Source organism: Armigeres subalbatus, chromosome 2, assembly GCF_024139115.2.
Source record: "Armigeres subalbatus isolate Guangzhou_Male chromosome 2, GZ_Asu_2, whole genome shotgun sequence".
NCBI lineage: Eukaryota > Metazoa > Arthropoda > Insecta > Diptera > Culicidae > Armigeres > Armigeres subalbatus.
In genome coordinates this window covers 228053361-228074106 of record NC_085140.1, presented here as the reverse complement: position 1 = coordinate 228074106, position 20746 = coordinate 228053361, and the positions used below count along the sequence as shown (strand labels likewise).

Genomic DNA, 20746 nt, shown 5'->3' with positions numbered 1-20746 from the left:
ATCCATTTATTATGCTATATCTAATAACTTATTTCACTTATGTAGGTACAATTATCTATATTAAAACATGATTTATTACGGAAGTAAAAATGACCATCAATATTGTATAACGTAACAGGTGGAACATTGAAAGAATCAATTGGAATGAGCTCAGCGTTCCGAATACTTTCAATTGCCTCATATGCCAAGTAGTGATTGTCAAACATCCCAGTTCTCCAAGCTTGAACAACCAAGTAACAAATATCGCTGTGTTTTACAACATCTAGTATTTGATATAAGAATGTATTGATTTTGTCGACTATTGAAATAAAGTATCCTGCTCTATATTTGGTTCCTTTGAACACAATTTCATTTGTGCATAATATTTCAAACCCTGAATCAATGACAATCGGTTGAATGAGCATCTTATAATAACATCTTGAACGCACGTCACACAGATCAAAATTTGCTTCAACGGAAACCTTAAAGAAATTGTCATTCAAAAGCTCATAGGCAAATTGCAAAAAAGCTTTTACACACAACGTGTAGCAGATGTTTTGCGTGAGGACATTATGTGCGAATATAGTTTGAAGCCTTTGTGTTTTGCTTCGTTCCTAAAACACATCATTTTTCTACAGGTCCAGATGTACGAATAATATTTGGGTAATGGACCAAAAAATGGTGTTTCGGTTTGAGATCTCTTTTAAAAAGCGCCAGATACAAATTATGGTGTTCACAAATCAAATCTTTGAGTATATCAAGTTCTTCATTTGTAAAAGAGCGTTTTAAACACATATCTACTAATTTTACTAAAGAAGTGCAATACACCCACACTTCATCTTCTCTTGGGATAAACCGTCCAGCAATAAAAGTAAAATAGTGACTCAATATGCGCATTTCATTTGATGTTAGACGAATGGATACAGATTTACGTTTCTCCTTACTGTTATACGTTTCAGTTATGTTTGGCATCCATTTGAGTCCAAGCTATCCAAGCTGAGTTCACCGATGTTACGACGAATTGTATTAAAATCATCTATTGTAAAGTACCAAGCTGAGTTCACTGATGTTACGACGAATTGTATTAAAATCATCTATTGTAAAGTACTTCTTACGGTAAATACAGTAATCTAAAACTTCCGTAAAACCATATTTGCATATACCGGTGCTGAATAAGTCATGCATTGGATCAACACTTTTATTCTCCACTACATGGAATGATGGCAGTTTATTAAACACCGAGTACCCTTGTACACCTGTTTCGCTATGCATATCAGTTTCTATATCTTCTTCATAGTCAGCCCTGCGTCGCATACAGTCAGCATGCTCATTAACATCGCTCTTCAAAAGTTCTTTAGGTCGTCTACAAAAGCGACAGTAGAAACTAGCATTGAAACTGCTGGACATGCACAAGGTAGTATGTATTCCCAAGTTGTCGCCTTGCAACAGACATAGAGCGAATCTAACATTTATCGCTTTGCGATTAATATTTAGCTCTACTGGATCTTGTTCTAGTTTAGTGAACTCCGCAATTAATGCATCTAGCAAACTGTTGATTCCACTGCCTTTTACATCTACTTTTCTCAACATACCAGCTACAAAAATATTATTCAGCTTGGCTTGAAATTCTTCTGGGACCGTGGGAAAATTATAGTAGATTCCAAATACGGAGTGTCGATTATTATGCGAACTTTGACTATCATTTACTTCAAATTCGTCCGTATACAACCAGATAGGTAAAACAATTTCGTCTGCGTATTTCTCTTTGATTTCTTTCCATTTTGTTCCATTAACGTAGTTTCGTATTTGATCTGATTTTTCTAACTCGAGCGTTCTGGTGACAATCTTCTGGAGTACGTCATTTGACTCTAAGAACGAAGTTATTTGAAATTTTAAAGGCATCAATATTAATAAGCTTTGATCATGACTTATATCTAATTCTTCACTAAAACTGATAGGATTTCTATTTAGCTTATTTTTTTTACGGTTATGACTGTTGGCAATCGCAGGCTATCTGTCTTATACAAATAATTAAAAAACTTAAAATCCGAACTAATAAAACCGAAAACATTTGTCATTTTCTGTAGATAATTCTTAAAATTAAATGCATCATCAATATTGTCTGACGTCATATTCAAATCGGATAGGAGGACCCCTAGCTCCGAAAATATGAGACCTGCTTTCCGCTGTATATCATACACATCTTTTCTAGTGATGTTATTTTTGTTGTGTAAACCAACCGTAAACATTAAAGCTGCCTGGTCTACCGCGTCACGTTTCTCTGTAATCTCAATGTTTTCTGCGTATTCCGTCGTTTCGCCACACTTCTGTTTTTTTGGACTGGTGCTGCAATGTGCGTTGTAATAATTTATATCTTCGTCGATAGGAATATCACTGATGGTGCTCTTCTCTTTTTGATGTGGAACAGAGTGTAACATCAGATGCTTTTTAAACGGGTAAAATTTCGAAAACACTAGTCTACATGATGGTCCAGTACATTCGTACCGGTAGTCCACCGGTACACGATGATACTCTTTGATATGTTCCAGGTATAAATCTACTGATTGGAACGCATGACTGCAGGTTTTTATCATACAAGGGAACATCATCTTTAATGTTGCTCCTTGGTGGCTTCTAAGTATGCTTTAAGGCGATTAATGGTCACATATGATTCAGGACGTACTATGCCGTATGCTGAGTTGGCAATGAAGTGCCAAATCAGTTTTGACACTTTAGAGTACGGCAGTCCAAAAACAACTGATAGTTTTATCAGCACGTCCGTGGCTCTAGCGATAGATGGTAGTTCGTAACAGACATCCGAAAAACACACGAAGAAACGTCCTTCGATATTATCTATTCCGGTTCCGAGTACAACCAGCTTTGGAACAACCGCTATTTTTCTTTCTGCATATGATGCATACGTCTCTTGAACTTTCGCAGTTATTTCTTCGATGGATTCGACGAAGAGAATCGTGTCATGCTGTGCCATATAAATAGTTGGTTTGAACCGTCGTCCAACTATAAGAGGTGGCAAAACCGCGTGCTCAAGCCAAGCAGAAGAGCACATAGTTTAACGTCTGAAAAAAATTGTAAAATTCGAATAAGCTTAAGGAAAAGAAATATAAATTAGAATCAGTTACAACTTGCAAAATACATCTTACTGACAAAGTTGGACAGTTTTTTATCTAAGGATTGCATAGCATCACCATATTTGCTTACCTTTGTTGGTGCTGCTATCCGTTAGATGTTTTACAAGTTTGACAACCGATGGATCGGTTCCCTTTCGAGCAATGTACGTTACAATCGCTGGAGTAATCGAATCCAGTTTATCGATTCCATCCGTTGCACCAACCTCTAGGAGACGATAATCAATGTCGATCTGTAGAAGAAATATTGCATATTTTTATAGCTTTTACCGCATTTCACCATTTGTAAACATTAAACTTACTAGTTGATATCCGTGCGCTGATTTATAATGCGAATATGTAGTGAGCAACCGTTCAACGAGACTAGCAGATTTTAAATATTGTTTCCGGTGATTAAAACTCAGAGGCCATTTGTGCAAAACAGAATCCCATGGGTGCTGATTCAAAATTAACCAGTTTACAGCATCTTGAGCTTCTGGTTCTTCATGGGGTTGATGAACAGCACACAATTTCAAACTTTTGGCGTGTTCGTGCTCTTTAATTTCGGTTTTACGTTTTTTCTGCTTCAGATTTGCAATTTTATTTGCTATTTTACCACCATGGTTGCGACGATCGCCGCCTCGGCTGATGTAATAATTGTCCTGTAAATGCATAGTATGTAAAACAATAGTAGAAAAATATGGTTTTAATTTACCTTTATCTCAAACTTGAATAAGATTGTGATAGCTTCGGCGTATGTCTCCAAATCTTCTGTTCGGAGTCTGGACTTATGCTGTAGATGAAACTTTGCGATAGTTGTTGATAATTGCAACTGTTTGGGTTCTGAAAGTTCACCAATTTTCGCTTTCTCGATAATATCCTTTCCTTCTATGGTAGCTTCCAAGAGCGTAAGAAGAGTGCTTGCTGAAAATACGCTGCTCTGTGTTGCTACATCTAGCTCTGCCACCGGCTTGTCTTCCGTACCAGATTCTGTCACCGAAGAAATAGGAGCGACAGGTACTGTAGCCTGCGGAAGGGATTGAGAATGTTTACCGAGATATCCTGAAACACCAGCCTGCACTGAACATTCGCCGTTTTCCGCAGATGTTAGCTTGGGAGCTTCTGCCGTCTGTTTATCTTTCAAACAAGAATCCGATGAGAAATTGGAACATTCTGCAAGCTCTTCTGAGACACCAGCTACTGTGAACTCGTCGCTTGCCGCAACTGGAGGCACATAACTGAGACAAACTGCAGACTGAGCTGAGTGAGAACATGTATCAACAACTTCCGCCTTGGCCTGTAATTCCTCCGGTGTTTCTTTGTTTATCACAATGGATCCGGTGACAGGTATGGATCGAGGTAGCGGTGCTAAATATGCACTAGCGGTCAACGGTTTCGGAGCTGTTTGCACAACATACAATTTCTGTAAAAATAACACCAAATTAATCATATATGTGAATATAAATATTTTCGGAAATATTTTACATTTCGCTTCCTCCAACCGTCAATAATATCGAAAAGTACTTCATACTTCCATTGAACTGATGTTGATTCCAATTTGTTTTTAAAATCTTCGAACGATATGGATACCAACTCATACAGAGTGATCCCGCATTCTAAAACAACGAACATTAAAGTAATGAATTGGGGTTATTATAAAACTTGAATTACCTCTGAACACCTGAAGTAAATCGTCGGGGAATCCTAAATCCGCTAGCAAGTTTTGCGCACTGGCTGCCATCTTGATTCTGTGTACACTACAATATTTGCACATTAGATAATCATATAAAATTTATCTGATTATGAAATGTACCAAAGCATATGATTTTTCAGATAACATCAATTAGAGATTCAAATCATTTTCATAATGTTACCTTTTAGTTCTTAATCAAGTATCTGATAGGTGTTATTGGACTCAAATAAAATTGATTAAATAGATATCATGAGATGGGTATTATATTTTTCATATAAATTTAATCATATTTATTGGTTCAGTGTAACAACATATCAAAGTTAATTGCCTTTATTCCGGGTATGGACTAAACCACGATGACGTCACGCGTCGATTTTCAGTAAGAAGAAAACCTCATCTGAGGGCAAAGTTTACAAAAAATGAACATCAACGTGAACATCCGGTGAACTAAAAGCTTCGAATTCACTCAAATGTTCATCGGCCCGCAGCGGATGTCATTTTTTCGAGCGAAAAGAAGAAGAATCGTGGAAAAAGAAGACGCTCGTGGTTCAGTCCATTAAACCACCCGACTTGGACATTAACAAAGTTGTGAAAACTCTTATGTGAATATGTACATTATGTGGAAGATATTGATTCGAAAAATGTATTGAAGGTAATCACTTTCCTTTCGATGGGACTGGAACCCGAAGGTGGCGGGTCGTGGGTCAAAATCATATTGAATAACAGATAGGTATTAGCATTAGCATTAGCATTGAGCAATTCGCACAAATTCGTAGGTGGTACAAGCCAAGACTATTTTATGAGAGTAGCGTTACTTTCATCCGTTACCTCAGATATTGATTTAGGACTAATCACTATCTCTTAGATAGAGGCATTGCACTTTTCAATAGTCAAGATCTGTCCTGGCCACGTCTTTGCGAATGCTGAGGAAGGAAAAGGATTGTTAGTTGGACACCTACTTAAGAAAGATGCAGAGAACTCTACGACCTCTCCTATGTGCCACGGGAGGTTTTGGGATTGTGTGGAAGGTTATAGCAGTAGGAATCGTTTTGGTAGAACGTGAAACACAGAAATAACTAAGATAGAAATACAAAGTAGGAAAGGGATGATATATTCTCTGTATTGGGATAATTCTTCTTACTGATTAAATCTCAACTCTGTAGTAGGTTTGGAAAAATAGAGAGCTCTACATTTATTTAGCATGCTTTTTATACATTGTCAGGTCACTAATTGTATTATATATGTCACTCATCAGATCGTGTATACATCGTGTAAATATCGAAAAAGGGATTTAGCTAAATATCCGAAATGGACATATCAGTTCTCCACCCTTAAGATAAACTTTATCAAGTATTAATTAATTTAGACTAGTATTATATCTTTCAATCAACATATTTCTGATTAAGTTTAATTTCACTTATTTTTAACCTATCTATCAGATCATATGCTGCATATAGTAAAACACCTTCTAAAAAAATCAGAACCCGCCTTTGCGGAAATTTCAATAATTTCATAATTTCATTCATCACTCGTCTTATTTATACTTCCATTGCTTTCGATGACTCCTGTTTAAGTCTCTTCGATCTTGAAACACTTCGTGTAATGATTTCGCGACGTGGGACCATTTCCTTTTTTCTACATCCAGCTGGTAGAAGATTTTCTGGACCGGGGAACTGCGGTTCATCAGGGAAACCATGAAAATCTTCTTCTTCTGATATCGACTCTTCTCTGCGACGTTTAGTGTTTGGGACTGCCACGCACAGTCTGGCAAACTTCTCGTTATTCCTTCCCATCTTGATCTGGTTTCGGTGAGCATTCAGCATGTTCCTGCCAACAGAAATAAGAAAAACATTTCGTGAGACTCTTTTTACAAAAATAGCTTTCAACCATTTCACAATTTCTCTTTTGTTAGGATTTTTGTATAATAATTCAACCCCAGGTTTTAAATTGATAAATGGATCAGGTGAAGGCGTACCGTTATCAACTATCATCAGTTTTTTTTCTTCAGGTGGCATCTCTAAAAATGTTTTATATTGTTTATTAGGGTGTAAAAGGTCTAGCAGTAATTTGGGTTTAAAGGCTAATAACTTTTCAGATGGATTTTTACCATCTGAACAACATGTGTTCCTATAATTTCCTAAAAAATATATTAATCGATCTTCAATTGGTAAAGATCTTGTCTGTGGATCTAAAAGAAATTTTTTCATTACGTCTTTAACCGTCCTCACCATTCTTTCAGCTTGGCCATTACTATTTGGATTATATGGAGGGCTTTTCATTACATTAATCCCCTGACGTTTCATGAAAGACGTGAAGGCGGTAGAGTTGAACGGAGGACCCCCATCTGTAACCAAAACGTCCGGGAGTCCAAATCTCGCGAATATTGCTGAGAATTTACTAATCACTTTACTTGCTTCTGTACCAAACCTCATTAGGTCGACCTCTAACCATTTCGAAAAACTATCCACTACTAATAGAAAAGTTAATCGATCGAAAAAGAAAAAATCAGCATGTAATCGGCTGAAAGGGCGGGTCGTTGGAGTCCAAGGAGTTGTTTCAGGTTTAACTGTAATCACCGAAGTTTGCAAACATGCCTGGCAGCTAGCTACAAACTTCTCTATATCCAAATTTAGTCCTAACCAAAATATGCTACGCCTAGCAGCCTGCTTCATCTTCACGATTCCATTATGATTCGCATGTAAGAGCTTGAGTATGTCATATTGTAAAACTTTTGGGATAATAACTCGATCTTTATATAACAAACACCCTTCAGATTCTTCCAAGTCATTTTTCAATGAAAGCAGCTCTCTATATGGCGTATCTAGCCTATTTGGCCACCCATTGACTACAAAGGATTTTATTTTTAGCAATAAAGGGTCAATGCTTGTTTCTTTTGCTATGGATTTGAAATCTATAGGGAAATCATTGAAAAAATTTATATTGTTAATTATGCATGTATCTAACGATTTCGGTACACCCTGTGACAAAGGAAAACGCGAACAGAAATCAGCATTTCCCATTTGAGATGCTGGTCTGTAAATTATGCTGAAATCATATATTGATAATTCAATGACATATCTTTGTAATCTTGTAACACATATATGATTCTTCCCTTCTTTGCCAAATATGCCCAATAATGGTTTATGGTCCGTATATACAGTGAATCTCTGCCCAAACAGATATTTATGAAATTTTTTCACTGTACACACAAGAGCCAAAGCCTCTAGGTGTAAAATGGGATATGCTTTTTGTGCAGAATTTAATGAGAATGAAGTGAAGCTTATTGGTTTTTCTTGGCCATCAATTACATGGGCAATAACTCCTCCCAGACCATAATTGCATGCATCTGATACTATGACAATCGGCTTCACTGGATCATAAAATTCCAAAATGTTTGCCTTAATTAAAGCATCTTTACTGGTTAAAAATGCCTTTTGACATTCATCTCCCCAGCTGAATCTAGCATTTTTCTTTAATAAACTGTATAGACAATGCAGCTTTGATGCCAGATGCGGAATAAATTTTCCGTAATAATTAATTAAACCAAGGAAAGCTTTTAGTTCAGAAACATTTGTCGGAGGATTAGCGGCTTGTATTGTTGAGAGTTTGTCTGAGGATGGTAACAAACCCTTATCTGTTATCATGTGACCTAGGTAATTCAAGGATTGGACAAAAAACTTACATTTATCATAATTTACTTTGATATTAGCTTCACTTAATCTCTTCAACACCTGTATAAGTTTATCGTAACATTCCTGTTCAGTTATTCCCGCAATTAGAACGTCGTCTAAATAACAACGAACATTTTCTAAATTGGCCAAAACATTGTCCATAATCTGCTGGAAAATGGATGCAGAGGAGGATGCTCCCTGAGGCAAACGGTTATATGTAAACAGCCCTTTTATTGTATTGATGACCATGTATTTACGAGATCTTTTCGAAAGTTGAAGCTGCGTGTACGCCCCCGTCAGATCTAAAGAACAAAAATATTTACACCCTGAAAGTGAGGCAAAAATATCTTGCACCAAAGGAAGAGGGTATGTACTGGGAATTATGACTTTGTTAATGGATGTTTTACAATCAATTACCATGCGTATATCTCCATCCTTTTTCAATACGATCACTACAGGCGAGGCCCATTCACTAACATCAATTGGCGTAATAATCCTTTGTTCTTCCAAGTGTTCTAAATGGCTCAACACTTTGTCCTTGAGCCTGTACGGTACATCGTATGCCTTACGAAAAATTGGCGTCTCATTTTTCAGGGTCAGGTTTGCTTCATATCCTATAATTGGTTCACTTAAGTCTCTTTTGAACACGTTTGGAAACATTGATTGAATGTTACCTGCTTCCTTGTTATTCCTAGTTGTGGTTACCTCAAGGTTATTTAGTATCAATGGTTTTGAGAACATATTTCTCCAACCATTATAAAAGATGTCCAGCCAGTTACGTCCAATCAATGATGTGAAATTATTCTTACTTTTCAAAATTATCAATGGTACTTTTCTTTCTATGTTGTTCAAAGTAACATTTACTAAAATCTTCCCATGTATATCAAGGGTTTCCCCATTAACGACGACTAGCTTGCTTTTACATGGTGCAACAATAACGTGAGAAAATTTTTCAAAATAAATAATACTGCTCATAACGGAAACTGCTGCTCCGCAATCAATCTCCATCTCTAGACTGTCGTTGTTTATTTTGGCTTCTACCAAGCACGGCTCATTGATATGATTAATTGAATTTATCGTCATGCAAGGGTAAACGTCTTGGTCATCATCAGAATCGTCGGAATTAATTTTTAAGCGTTTGAAATCATAGGTACCATCCACTTTGTCCAATTTATCCTGTTCTACAAAATTAATCGTTTGAGATCCTTGAGCATCCTACAGTTTCGCTTTATATGCCTTGCGTTTACAATGATTGCATATGAGTTGAGAGTGGTCAGGATTCCTATTATATCGCTGGCTATAACCTTTATTGTATCTATCACGACTATTATAATTGTACCTCACTCGATTGTATGTATTGTCTGCGCCAGACATTCTACCACCACTTCTGCTACGATTCCGATAATTATAGTTATTGAATCGGACAAAAGATCTTCCTTGCCTGTTCTCACTACTTTCTCCGTGCTCATTATTTTTCTCTCTAATCTATGTTTTATTCAATATACTCTAGCACCATCATCTCCCAAGTATTTTGCTCTCAAATTAGCTAGCTCACTTCTCACGACCCTTTTCTCCACTTCTTCCAGATTCATTCCATCTTCCATCAGTAATTTTCTTTTCAGTTCTTCATCTCTCAATCCTAAAATAATTCGATCTTTTATAGCTTCTTCTTTATGATCACCAAACCCACAGTTCTCTCCCAAAAGTTTAATACCAAGAATATAATTCTCTGCTGATTCGTCTATTCCTTGATACCGATTATGAAATCTATAACGATAAAGCATATTTGGCTCTGCTTTATCAAAACGCTCCTTTAATTTTTGAATCATATCATCGTAGCCGATTGTATTTAAATCTTTGTTAGGATAAAGTAATTTTAGTTCGTCAAAAATAACTGGCCCCCCTAATGTTATTAACAGGCTCTTTTTGTTATCCGCGTTCACATTATTTAACTGGAACAAAAAAACCCATACGTTCCATGTAACTTGAAAAACTGGTACCTCTAGCATAATGGTCAACTGAACCGATTAAAGACATGATTGATAATAACACTATCTGTAAAAATTAATTAGTTGAAATATGAGATAAAATGGAACGACTTACGTGACCTTGATTTTACCTCAGCTATCGTTGCTCACTCAGCAGTCTTATTACGTTCTCCTCTATTATGGCATACACTGCTGAAAGCTGCCCTCTCCAGTTGTATACAGTGCTATCTCCTCTCTTGCGTCACACAACGTTATTTGCTCTTATTACATCAGTGATTTTTCCGCTCACTTCACGAAATGCTTTTTGTCTCCTCTTTCACGTCACACAGTAAAACTCTTTCCTCTCTCGCGCCACACAGTGATATTGTTCTTCTCTCACGCCACACAGTGATATTGTCCTCTCTCGCGCCACACAGTGATATTGTTCTTCTCTCGCGCCACACAGTGATATTGTTCTTCTCTCGCGCCACACAGTGATATTGTTCTTCTCTCGCGCCAAACAGCGATGCTGTACTTCTCCCGCGCCACACAGTGATATTATTCTTCCTTCGCGCCACACAGTGAAATTCTTCTATCTCTCTCGCCACAACGTGGAATTATTTTATTCTCTCACCACACCTTTTGTGCTATACAGTGATACTTGTAATCGCTCACTTAACTGATATGCGCTTAGTATAGTTTTTCTCAAATTGCTTCTGCTGATCAAAATGGCGATATGTAGGGTATACAGACCACTGCCGCCAAACGTGCACCAAAATGAACGATTTATACCGCCACCCTTGGCGTACTCCACTGAATATTTCACAGATAAAACCTTTATCGCTGCTAACGAGAACTTCTCGCTACGCTATTGATATCACCCAACTTCTTTGATCTAAAAACTTTCTAACGAGAACCTCTCGCTAGTTACCATGCTATGCTTCACCGGATTTTTCTTTCCACGGAACGGCTAATCTGCACCGCTTTTTCTAACTGCCTTTTATCTGCGATTGCAACCACTTTATGATAATCACTTTCCTTTAAAATTATAATACCAACGAAACTCAAAATGGCGGATAACTGATCCTTGAATACTGCCACAAAATGGCCACTCCGGCTCACAAAAGGCTTTGTGCTCGAAAATTGATTTCTTTCTTATCCAAAAGCTCACTTCTAAGACTCTATGTAAAGAAAGAAATGTGATCTCGTCTTAAAATCTGGCTATGATTATCCTTAGGTCCATAGACCTAGCGTGCACTAAATTCCAACTAATGTGCTACGCCAACTATGTTACACAACACGGGTTCTCCTCGTCGCCACTGATATATTCTCTGTATAGGGGATAATTCTTCTCACTCAATTAATCTCAACTCTGTAGTAGGTTTGGAAAGATAGAGAGCTCTACATTTATTCAGCATGCTTTTTATACATTATCTGGTCACTCATTTTATAATATATGTCACTCATTAGATCGTGTATACATCGTGTAAATATCGAAAAAGGGATTTAGCTAAATATCCGAAATGGACATATCAAGGGACAAGCCTGGAATTGAACCCACGACCTCCTGCTTATAAGGCAAAAGCGGTAGCCACTAGACCACCGAGCTCGTCTATATTGAATAACAGATATCAGTTTAAAATTTCTGTAAATTTAAGAATGTACCTACGTTACTTAAAAGATTCAGCGCATAGTAAAAGATAATTGTAGGTTGTGCAAAAGAGTTTTAACATTTTGTTTATTATTTGATTGTTTCAAAACGAGTTTGCATTTCCTTTGACTTAAGTGTCGAGTCAAGTACGAGCTGTTGAGGTCGAAATACGTATCTGTCAAAGGTACAACCAAGTGGAATTGAATGGAATTGTACGAACTCGTCTATTGACTCAAAATAATTTTCTTAAAGAAAAGTAAGTCGAGTTCGCCGCAATTTTGAGCATAGTCAGGCTTAGCGATCATGAAAGCATGGTTATTGTAATTCGATATAAGTGCTAAAAAACTATCGAAATACCAGCCACACCGACACACAAGCTACGAAGAAATGATTTGTTCTCTCTTGCTACTAGGGACTACGGTTTTTTTGTACTGCTGTTGTAAAATTATTTCAAATATGCACAACTATTTTTTTTTTCTTATGATGTTTTTTTTAATTTTTTTTAGAGCGCGAGTAATCTCTATATGGAAACAAATCAGATACTACAAAGCTTTCAGCAAACTAAAGGAGTATTAGGTGGAACTATTCTTTATCATAATAAGTATGTATATATATATATGATGTGAAATTCATTCAAACTATCATTTACTTTTTTCATTTGAACAGAGTTGTCGCTAGTCAGTTATCAGATAACCTAACAAAAATATTTACTTTATCCGACTTGTATCGACTGAAATCATCAGAGTATATCGTGGCTAATTATCATATACCAATAGGTGTAACACTCATAAATGCGTATATTCCTGCAAATGAATATTCCGAACTTGTGCGATCATCATCACAATCACACAACTTGTTCATAAATGCTACGGTAAAAGATGTTATTCCATTCCAAGTTCGCAAAAAATCTTTCTCGAAAGATTCACATTCCATGATGAAACGAGATAAATCGTTAATATTTACCAACATTCCCGAAGAAGATTTAGATGACACTGCTGGCGTAGTAAGGCCAGGTAACTCCAGGAAGCCAACCTTCAATAGACCAACACATTTACCTTTGCTGTTTAAAAACCCTATGACACTAGACCTTTCGGAATCAGGTTTCAATTCCATCAATTTTGATGAAACTGATAGTTTTCCTAATTTCATTGGAAAAACAAGTGTTTGTTCAACTCCGATGACGGAGAACAAACTGTTACCACACGGTAACGTACTATCAATTTGTGCGGCGACTGAAGATTTTGAGCTTGATAAGCATCCATCTGCAGAACAGCAAGAGAACGAACAATCGAAAATAAATTTGGAATGTGATACTGATCGTACGCAAAAAACATGGAATGAAACACCGAAGAATAAATTCCTAACAAACTTTGTTAGCAATCCGTATAAATCTAGTCATCTTAGGTCTTCTATGAGCAATCTCAATGAAATCGCTAGTCCGATAGAAATCGATGAAATACCAAGTGAAACACATAATAAAATAACAATCGGTTCAAGGTTGAAGAAAATCAGGAACCGGGAACTATGCAAAACCATAGCTGATCCCATTTATCCCATTTACAATACCGATGGTTGCGCGGTGTCATATACTTTATTCAAGGAATTCATGGAGTTATACTACGATGATTTAAAAAAGATCTCAATCGTTAAAACACAAACTCCTCAGAAACCTGAAAGCATAACAGAGACTAATGAACTAAAAGAAAGCAAAGAGATCGCGCTTGTTAAAATAACTAATTCCGCCAAAAGTCGTCGTGAACTCAACTTACCGCTCAAAGCTTTGGACCTCAAAGGAACAGAGTATAATCAAGGGAATATGTTCGATTGCCCTGCCAATCGTAAAAAGCTGTCCGGCTTACAGCTTACTCCACTTATGTCGAAACTTACCATACTAGCAATAAACGATCAGCAATCCAGTGGGTTTTCCAGCTATGATACAACACCCGGTTGTAGTTTTAATAACGCCATGACACCATTGGATTACCAGCCGAAACGAAGAAAATCTAAAACATTTTCAGGCGCTCCGGTGTACGACGAAAACTGTTTACTAGATAATGATATAAGCAAATCAGTGAAGGTTGAGCTCTTCATATGTGTACAACAAAACATGACCTTGGTGTTGATTTTACAAGAAAAGAGTAGCGAGAAAGAAGAAATGATCCACTCTTTGGTAAGTAATCATTTTAGTCATTTGACTTTTTAACACTCTATTTTTCTACACCCGCTTATATATTATTTATTGCTTTATTTATTATTTATCTATTATTATTTAGCAATAATTCATAACTACATAAATAATCTCCTAATGATTTTCAATGTATTCGTGGCTATGTTTTGATAAAAACCTCTTTTGATCAAAAGATTCTAAATAATAGATTGTGTTTTCTTCGAACTAAACATCAAACCGTTGCAGCAACACCAATCAAGTATAATACGGATGTCAGTATTGATCTGATTTATTAGTTCGTTGATACGTTCTGGAACTCTAAATATGTATAACTGGCAATCGTCAGCATACAAATGAAATTGGCAAAATGATATGGCTAGTGGTAAGTCATTATTAAACATAGAACAAGTAATGGACCAAAAATGGATCCATGAGGGACACCACTTGATACCGGGATTTTATCAGATTGAATGTTACCGAAATCAGCGTGTTGGTATCGTTTTGATAAGTAAGACCTTATCAAGTTTACAGGGAAGGAATTTTTTTTTAATGAAAATTTTTGTTTTGTTTTTGAAAATTTTGTTTTAAATTTCGACATAAGAGACAATAATCAATTGAGTCGAAAGCTTTACTAAAATCTAATAGAACCATAAACGTAATCATTTTTTGTCAAGGGTTTCTCTTATATCATTTTCAATTTTTGTTAATGCAGTGACAGTATTATACGCTCTACGGTAACCAGATTGAACAGGGCACAATAACTTTTTTTGTATGAGATAAAAATTTAATTGATTTGAGATAAGCGACTCGAACACTTTAGAGAGAGCACATAATATGCTTATCGGGGTCGTTCTCAAATACAGGTTTATCAATGTTACCTATTGGGCAGAAATTGAATCCAAAAGAGAATGAAAAAGTCTCTTACTTATCATCTCTGTATACATATACGATATGTAGCATACCGTGAGAGACTTTTTTCGAAAGCTGATTCGGGAGGCTATACTGCCGTGAATCGCATATTTGTCCCATCTTTGCTGGGTTTCTTATTCATATGGGACAAATATACGATTCACGGCAGTATACCTCATGATAAATTTCTTTTAAAAAGCTCCAAACGCGGGGAGCACTGGTTCTGATGAAGCATTTTAAGTCGTTTTCTTTTTTGTGGTGTAGCTACACCGGAAAGTGCACCTTTCTGCACCACATAAAAGAATATTTTCAGTGCAGTCCCAATAAAATTGCAAAAGTATGTGTGACGTCGGTCATCTTTCATGCTTCAGTCATATTTGTTTTTCTTCTTGCTTCCTGCTTCGAAATTTGTTATTCCAATCATTCTTGTTGAATGTTTGGCTTGAATTTAAATTATATAAATAGTGTAACTCTTGTAGACATTTTACGTTTACTTTCTGTTCAACTGGCTAGATTATCTGAGCACAGTACACGCAAAAAAATGTTGCGGTCGAAACTACCATTCCGAGGGTTAATTTAAGAATACACACCGACGATTTTCAGCAGACAACAAACCCGTTTGATTTTACCATGCGCGCAGTAAAAATCAACTGTGGTCTTGGTGGAATGTTGTTGCATGAGCTGAATCAGTGGTGAATTTGTCCGAATGCGTGGTTAATTTAACTGAAAATTTGTGGTTGTTTTAAAAACATGGCGTAGTCTACAAAATAGTAATCGTTACCATGGAATTTTTCTCAGTGTACGCACTGTTTATCAGATCTCTTGAGAATAATAGAAAACAACACAAATCTTGAAAACGATGCATAATATTTCAAAACGAATCAAATATCCACAGCCAATATTTCCTCACACGTAAACCAAAAGTATCGGAGGCATAGGACACAGCTTGGGAAAAGAGCTTCTTTGTTTCTGATGAAAAAAAATTCAAACATGCGGACGCATATTCTAATAAATAACAATACAAAACTACAAGATATTAATCTTTAGGTTTTCATTGGGAATTCTTAGGCAAATTCAGGTTTTCGAGAAGAATGTTGGAATCTGATGGAAACATTTTCACTAATCCTCAGTTTGCTATTTGCTGATTGGGCTTCAAATTACGGAATTTATTATAATAAATATTATGATAAAAAGTAGCTTGATGCTAATCCACATACATTCAATTTTCTTTACACACTTGAACCACGGGACTGACACTTGTATACCTCTACCACAGTTCATTTCGTAGCCAACATAGAAATTTCCGCACTGACAGCCATAAGAAGAATCATGGGAAAGAAAGAGATAGGTGCGTTCCACACTGACAGTTCCATAAACGACAAGCAGAAGAAAGGAGACTGCATCTACACTACGAAAACACAACCAAAACATCAGACCCCCGACTTGAACACGACATTTATTATGATCAATGGCATAATCTCGAGCCTGTGACAAGCGCGGTGTCATCATCATCAATAGACATAGACCATTGTCATCATTGAAAAGTAGTATGAAAAAAAATTGTGCCCGGGACATCCTGGCTACGATTTGCTGATGGGCTAAACGATAGCATGACAGCAGCCTGCGTAATCTCATTGGAGGCATTCCACGGGGGCATGTCAGTCGATCCTGAGCGACCATTTCGAAAATATTTGAAACTCTGCACAGTTTTTCAATTTCATCTAAATCGTCATTTTCGATATCAAATCTTCATATTGAGTCACGACTAACTTTTCAAAAGGGTGTATGTGAAAATGGTTCAAAAATATTTAAAAGCTGCACAGCAAAAGCGGAATGTTCGATTGTTATGATTAATTCAGCAAAGTTAGACAACTAAATGGTGATTCTTAAGAAAATGTGCACAGTAAAAAATTTTTTTGCCTTTAAAAATATCATTTTGTCACAAAAACTCAAATATCTCAAAACCCTATCTTTTTCGAACGTAATTTTTTAGGGAAAACGGTCCATTATATTAGCTATCTACCATAAAAATTTGGTGATGGTAAACTAATAAACAAAAAAGTTATGACATTTCAAACATTTCACAATTTTCACATTTAGTAAAAAAATTTTTTTCTGTGTAAGTTATTTCGAGAATTGCAGTTTGATGCAGATTTTATTGTTAAGGGACGTGATTTAAACAAGTTGTTTTCATGATATTTTGATTTAATTATTCATAGCATCTATAAGAAACTTAGACACGATCCAGTGTTGTGATCAAAAGTATTGATAGTGTCATAATTTTCATTGCATGTGACTTATGAAAAATTCTTTTACTAGTGTTGAAACCTGTTGATAATAACGTTGATAGAAACATATCAGAAATGTTATTTTTGAGACAAAAGCTGCAAAATCAAAGATTTATATACACGTGTACGTCTATAGTTTACCTGCAAAAAATATACCTCTTAGAGAATAGACTTTATGATCGGGAGGAAACGGGTATCTTCAACAACAACAAATGCATGATAGGTACATACCATGACAATGCTCACGAAAAGCAAAAAATTACTACTACTAAGGTTGTTAAAGATCTTATAGTAATTTTTTCTTCAGTCAAGCAAATGACACCAAACTAGTCAGTAAAACTTAAAAGTGATTTTGTTTATTGAAATATTACGAACAACATGAGTAGCCGCTTTCTCAACTGTTGTAGGCCGTTTGATGGAAAAAAGTGTTCAAAAGAGTTACGAAATCTCACCGAAAGCACCATAGATAAACTGAAAGCGACTGGTTATGCTCCAATGTCCACATTGAATACAAATTTACGCATTTGCACGTCCTGCCGTCTAAACGTTGACAAAAGAGCAATCTGTATATCATCGGTTGAGCAGAGCGCAGGAAGTTCGAAAACGACAGCAACTGAGGAATTGCCAGATGTATCGACAACAACTGAGGAATTACCAGAAGTATTAAGTGCTGAGAGCCTTGCCACCGTACCATCAGCGAAATCTGTTTCAACAAATCAATCGGAAGATGAGTGTATCCAAAAGGTCAACATCGAACGCTTTAACGAGGGCATAGCTGGGATAAAAGTGACTCCGATTAAATGGAGTAAGATGGACTACGTTTATTACCCGGAGAAAAATACCGTGAAATAAACGAAGCTGTACGAAGAAACCTCTTCAAATTAGGACCTGATGATGTGGAAAATACAGACTACGATGAGGTAATTATAAATATGAAGGAAAGGTTCTCGAATGCAGCCACGACAAGGAAAGAAAAATTATTGATTTTGTCGATGCTGCCAAGTTCGTGGTCTATTCAGGATGCCATTGATGAGTTCAAAACCAATAGAAATACAGTAAAAGAGGCAAAACAATTGAAGAATAACTGTCTTTCAACCAAAAATACTAGGTCTAGTACTGCATTAACAGATGAGACAAAAGAAATAGTAGTTCAATATTTTGAAGATGATGAAGTAAGTCGAGCTATGCCTGGTCAAAAGATTATGTATCAGTAAAAAGATGGAAAGCGTCAAGCAATCCAAAAACGATTAATTATGACGACTTTGAAAGAAGCGTACACACGCTTCAAGGAAATTCACGATAATATTAAAATAGGTTTTTCCTCATTTGCAAGCCTTCGGCCAAGGCAATGTAAGCTTCTTTCCAATTCAGGAACACATAATGTGTGTGTGTGCACAACCCATGAGAAAGAATCAATTTAACAAAGGATATTAAAATGTTAACTGGTAGTCTTTTGTGTGAAAATACAACATCAAATTGCTATCTACGATCTTGTTCGGATTGTCCAGATTCTTCATCATTGGAAAATACTTTATTCGCTGAGTTTGAAGAAAAATATACTGATCAGTTATCATTTGAGCAATGGGTGACCACGGATAGGTGTGACATAGAAACTATTGTAAAACCTGTAGATGAGTTTGTGTCATATTTTTGCTTGAAATTAGAAAGTTTAATCCCTCACGATTTCATTAAAACAGAACAATCCAGCTTTTTAAAAAATACGAAAAATACATTACAAAATGGTGAATTTTTAGTCATTTGTGATTTTTCTGAAAATTACAGCTTTGTATTGCAAGATGAAGTGCAGTCCCATCACTGGAACGTACAACAAGCTACAATTCATCCATTCGTTATTTATTTTAATGGAAGTACGCAAATTGAACACTTAAGTTTTATTATAATTTCCGAAGATTTAAGACACGATTCAGTATCCGTAAACTTGTTCATTGAAAAAATGATTAACTTTTACGCGTTGATAAGCATAAAGAAGTCAAAAGATATATTTCATGTCTGATGGAGCAGCGTCGCAGTACAAAAATCGTAAGAATTTTTCGAGCCTATGTCAATTTAAATCAATGTACGGAATTGATGCAGAATGGCATTTTTGCTACATCACATGGCAAAGGTCCTTGTGATGCTATTGGAGGAACAATAAAGCGCATGGCCACAAGAGCAAGTTTAGCCAAAGAACGTGAGCATCCAATTAAAACTGCGAAAGAACTTTTTGATTGGGCAAATCGTGGAAAAGAAAAAGATTTAACCAAATTATCATTTTGTTTTACTACTACTGAAGAGTACGAAATAAAGGCTTCAGAGCTCAGCGAGCAATTTAATAACGCGAAAACGATCCAAGGAACCCAAAAATTTCACTGTTTCATTCCATTGTCGGAAAATAAAATTAAAGCAAAACTATACTCAAACTGTGCTGATAATAATTCAAAAGTGTTCGATATTTTAAAAATTTGAATAAAAATAAATAAAAAATAAGTATTAATAAACTGTTTTCATGATATCATAACCCATACCAAAATTCAAACCCAAAACTCTTAGAGTTTCTATAACAACATTGTGTAACTGCCACATTTAATTTAATACTTAGGATAATATTAATTCATTTTTATTTATTTATACATATAATATTTATACATATAATATACATAATATCGATGAATACATAAATATGGAATATCATACAAACAACTTGTTTAACTCACGCAAGGCCCTTAACAATAAAATCAGCATCAAACTGCGATTCTTGAAAAAAAATACACGGAAATTTTTTTTGTTTACTATATGTGAAAATTGTGAAATGTTTGAAATGTCATAACTTTTTTGTTTATTAGTTTACCATCACCAAATTTTTATGGTAGATAGCTAATATAATGGACCGTTTTCCCTAAAAAAATTACGTTCGAAAAAAGATAGGGTTTTGAGATATTTGAGTTTTTGTGACAAAAATTATATTTTTAAAGGCAAAAAAATTTTTTTTTTACTGTGCACATTTTCTTAAGAATCACCATTTAGTTGTCTAACTTTGCTGAAAAAATCATAACAATCGAACATTCCGTTTTTGCTGTGCAGCTTTTTAAATATTTTTGAACCATTTTCACATACACCCTTTTGAAAAGTTAGTCGTGACTCAATATGAAGATTTGATATCGAAAAATGACGATTTAGATGAAATTGAAAAACTGTGCAAAGTTTCAACTCAATAGAAAATCATGAATTAAAAATTTTCTTAAATTTTGATGCTGTTGCTTGGAATCGCTCATTGGCTATACCGTGACCTGCCCTAA

General features: G+C 35.8%; 2 protein-coding genes across 10 annotated transcripts in view; one reads left to right on the top strand and one right to left on the bottom strand.

The window, feature by feature from the left end:
* The window catches only part of LOC134211818 (uncharacterized), a 150257-nt gene that overhangs the window by 13720 nt on the left and 115791 nt on the right, over positions 1 to 20746 (top strand). For all 9 annotated transcript variants that reach the window (XM_062689096.1, XM_062689099.1, XM_062689103.1 and 6 more), the window contains 2 exons: positions 12593 to 12687; positions 12753 to 14256. In XM_062689096.1, coding sequence (XP_062545080.1) covers positions 12593 to 12687; positions 12753 to 14256 — 1599 coding nt within the window. The remainder of the gene's footprint in view (positions 1 to 12592; positions 12688 to 12752; positions 14257 to 20746) is intronic.
* On the bottom strand, positions 3182 to 4857 carry LOC134215701 (uncharacterized). Its single transcript, XM_062694830.1, has 5 exons — positions 4776 to 4857; positions 4590 to 4720; positions 3820 to 4527; positions 3428 to 3766; positions 3182 to 3358 (listed from the first exon to the last, which is right to left on the bottom strand). The coding sequence occupies exons 1-5, from the start codon at positions 4843 to 4845 to the stop codon at positions 3182 to 3184; spliced, it is 1425 nt and encodes a 474-aa protein (XP_062550814.1). The 5' UTR covers positions 4846 to 4857.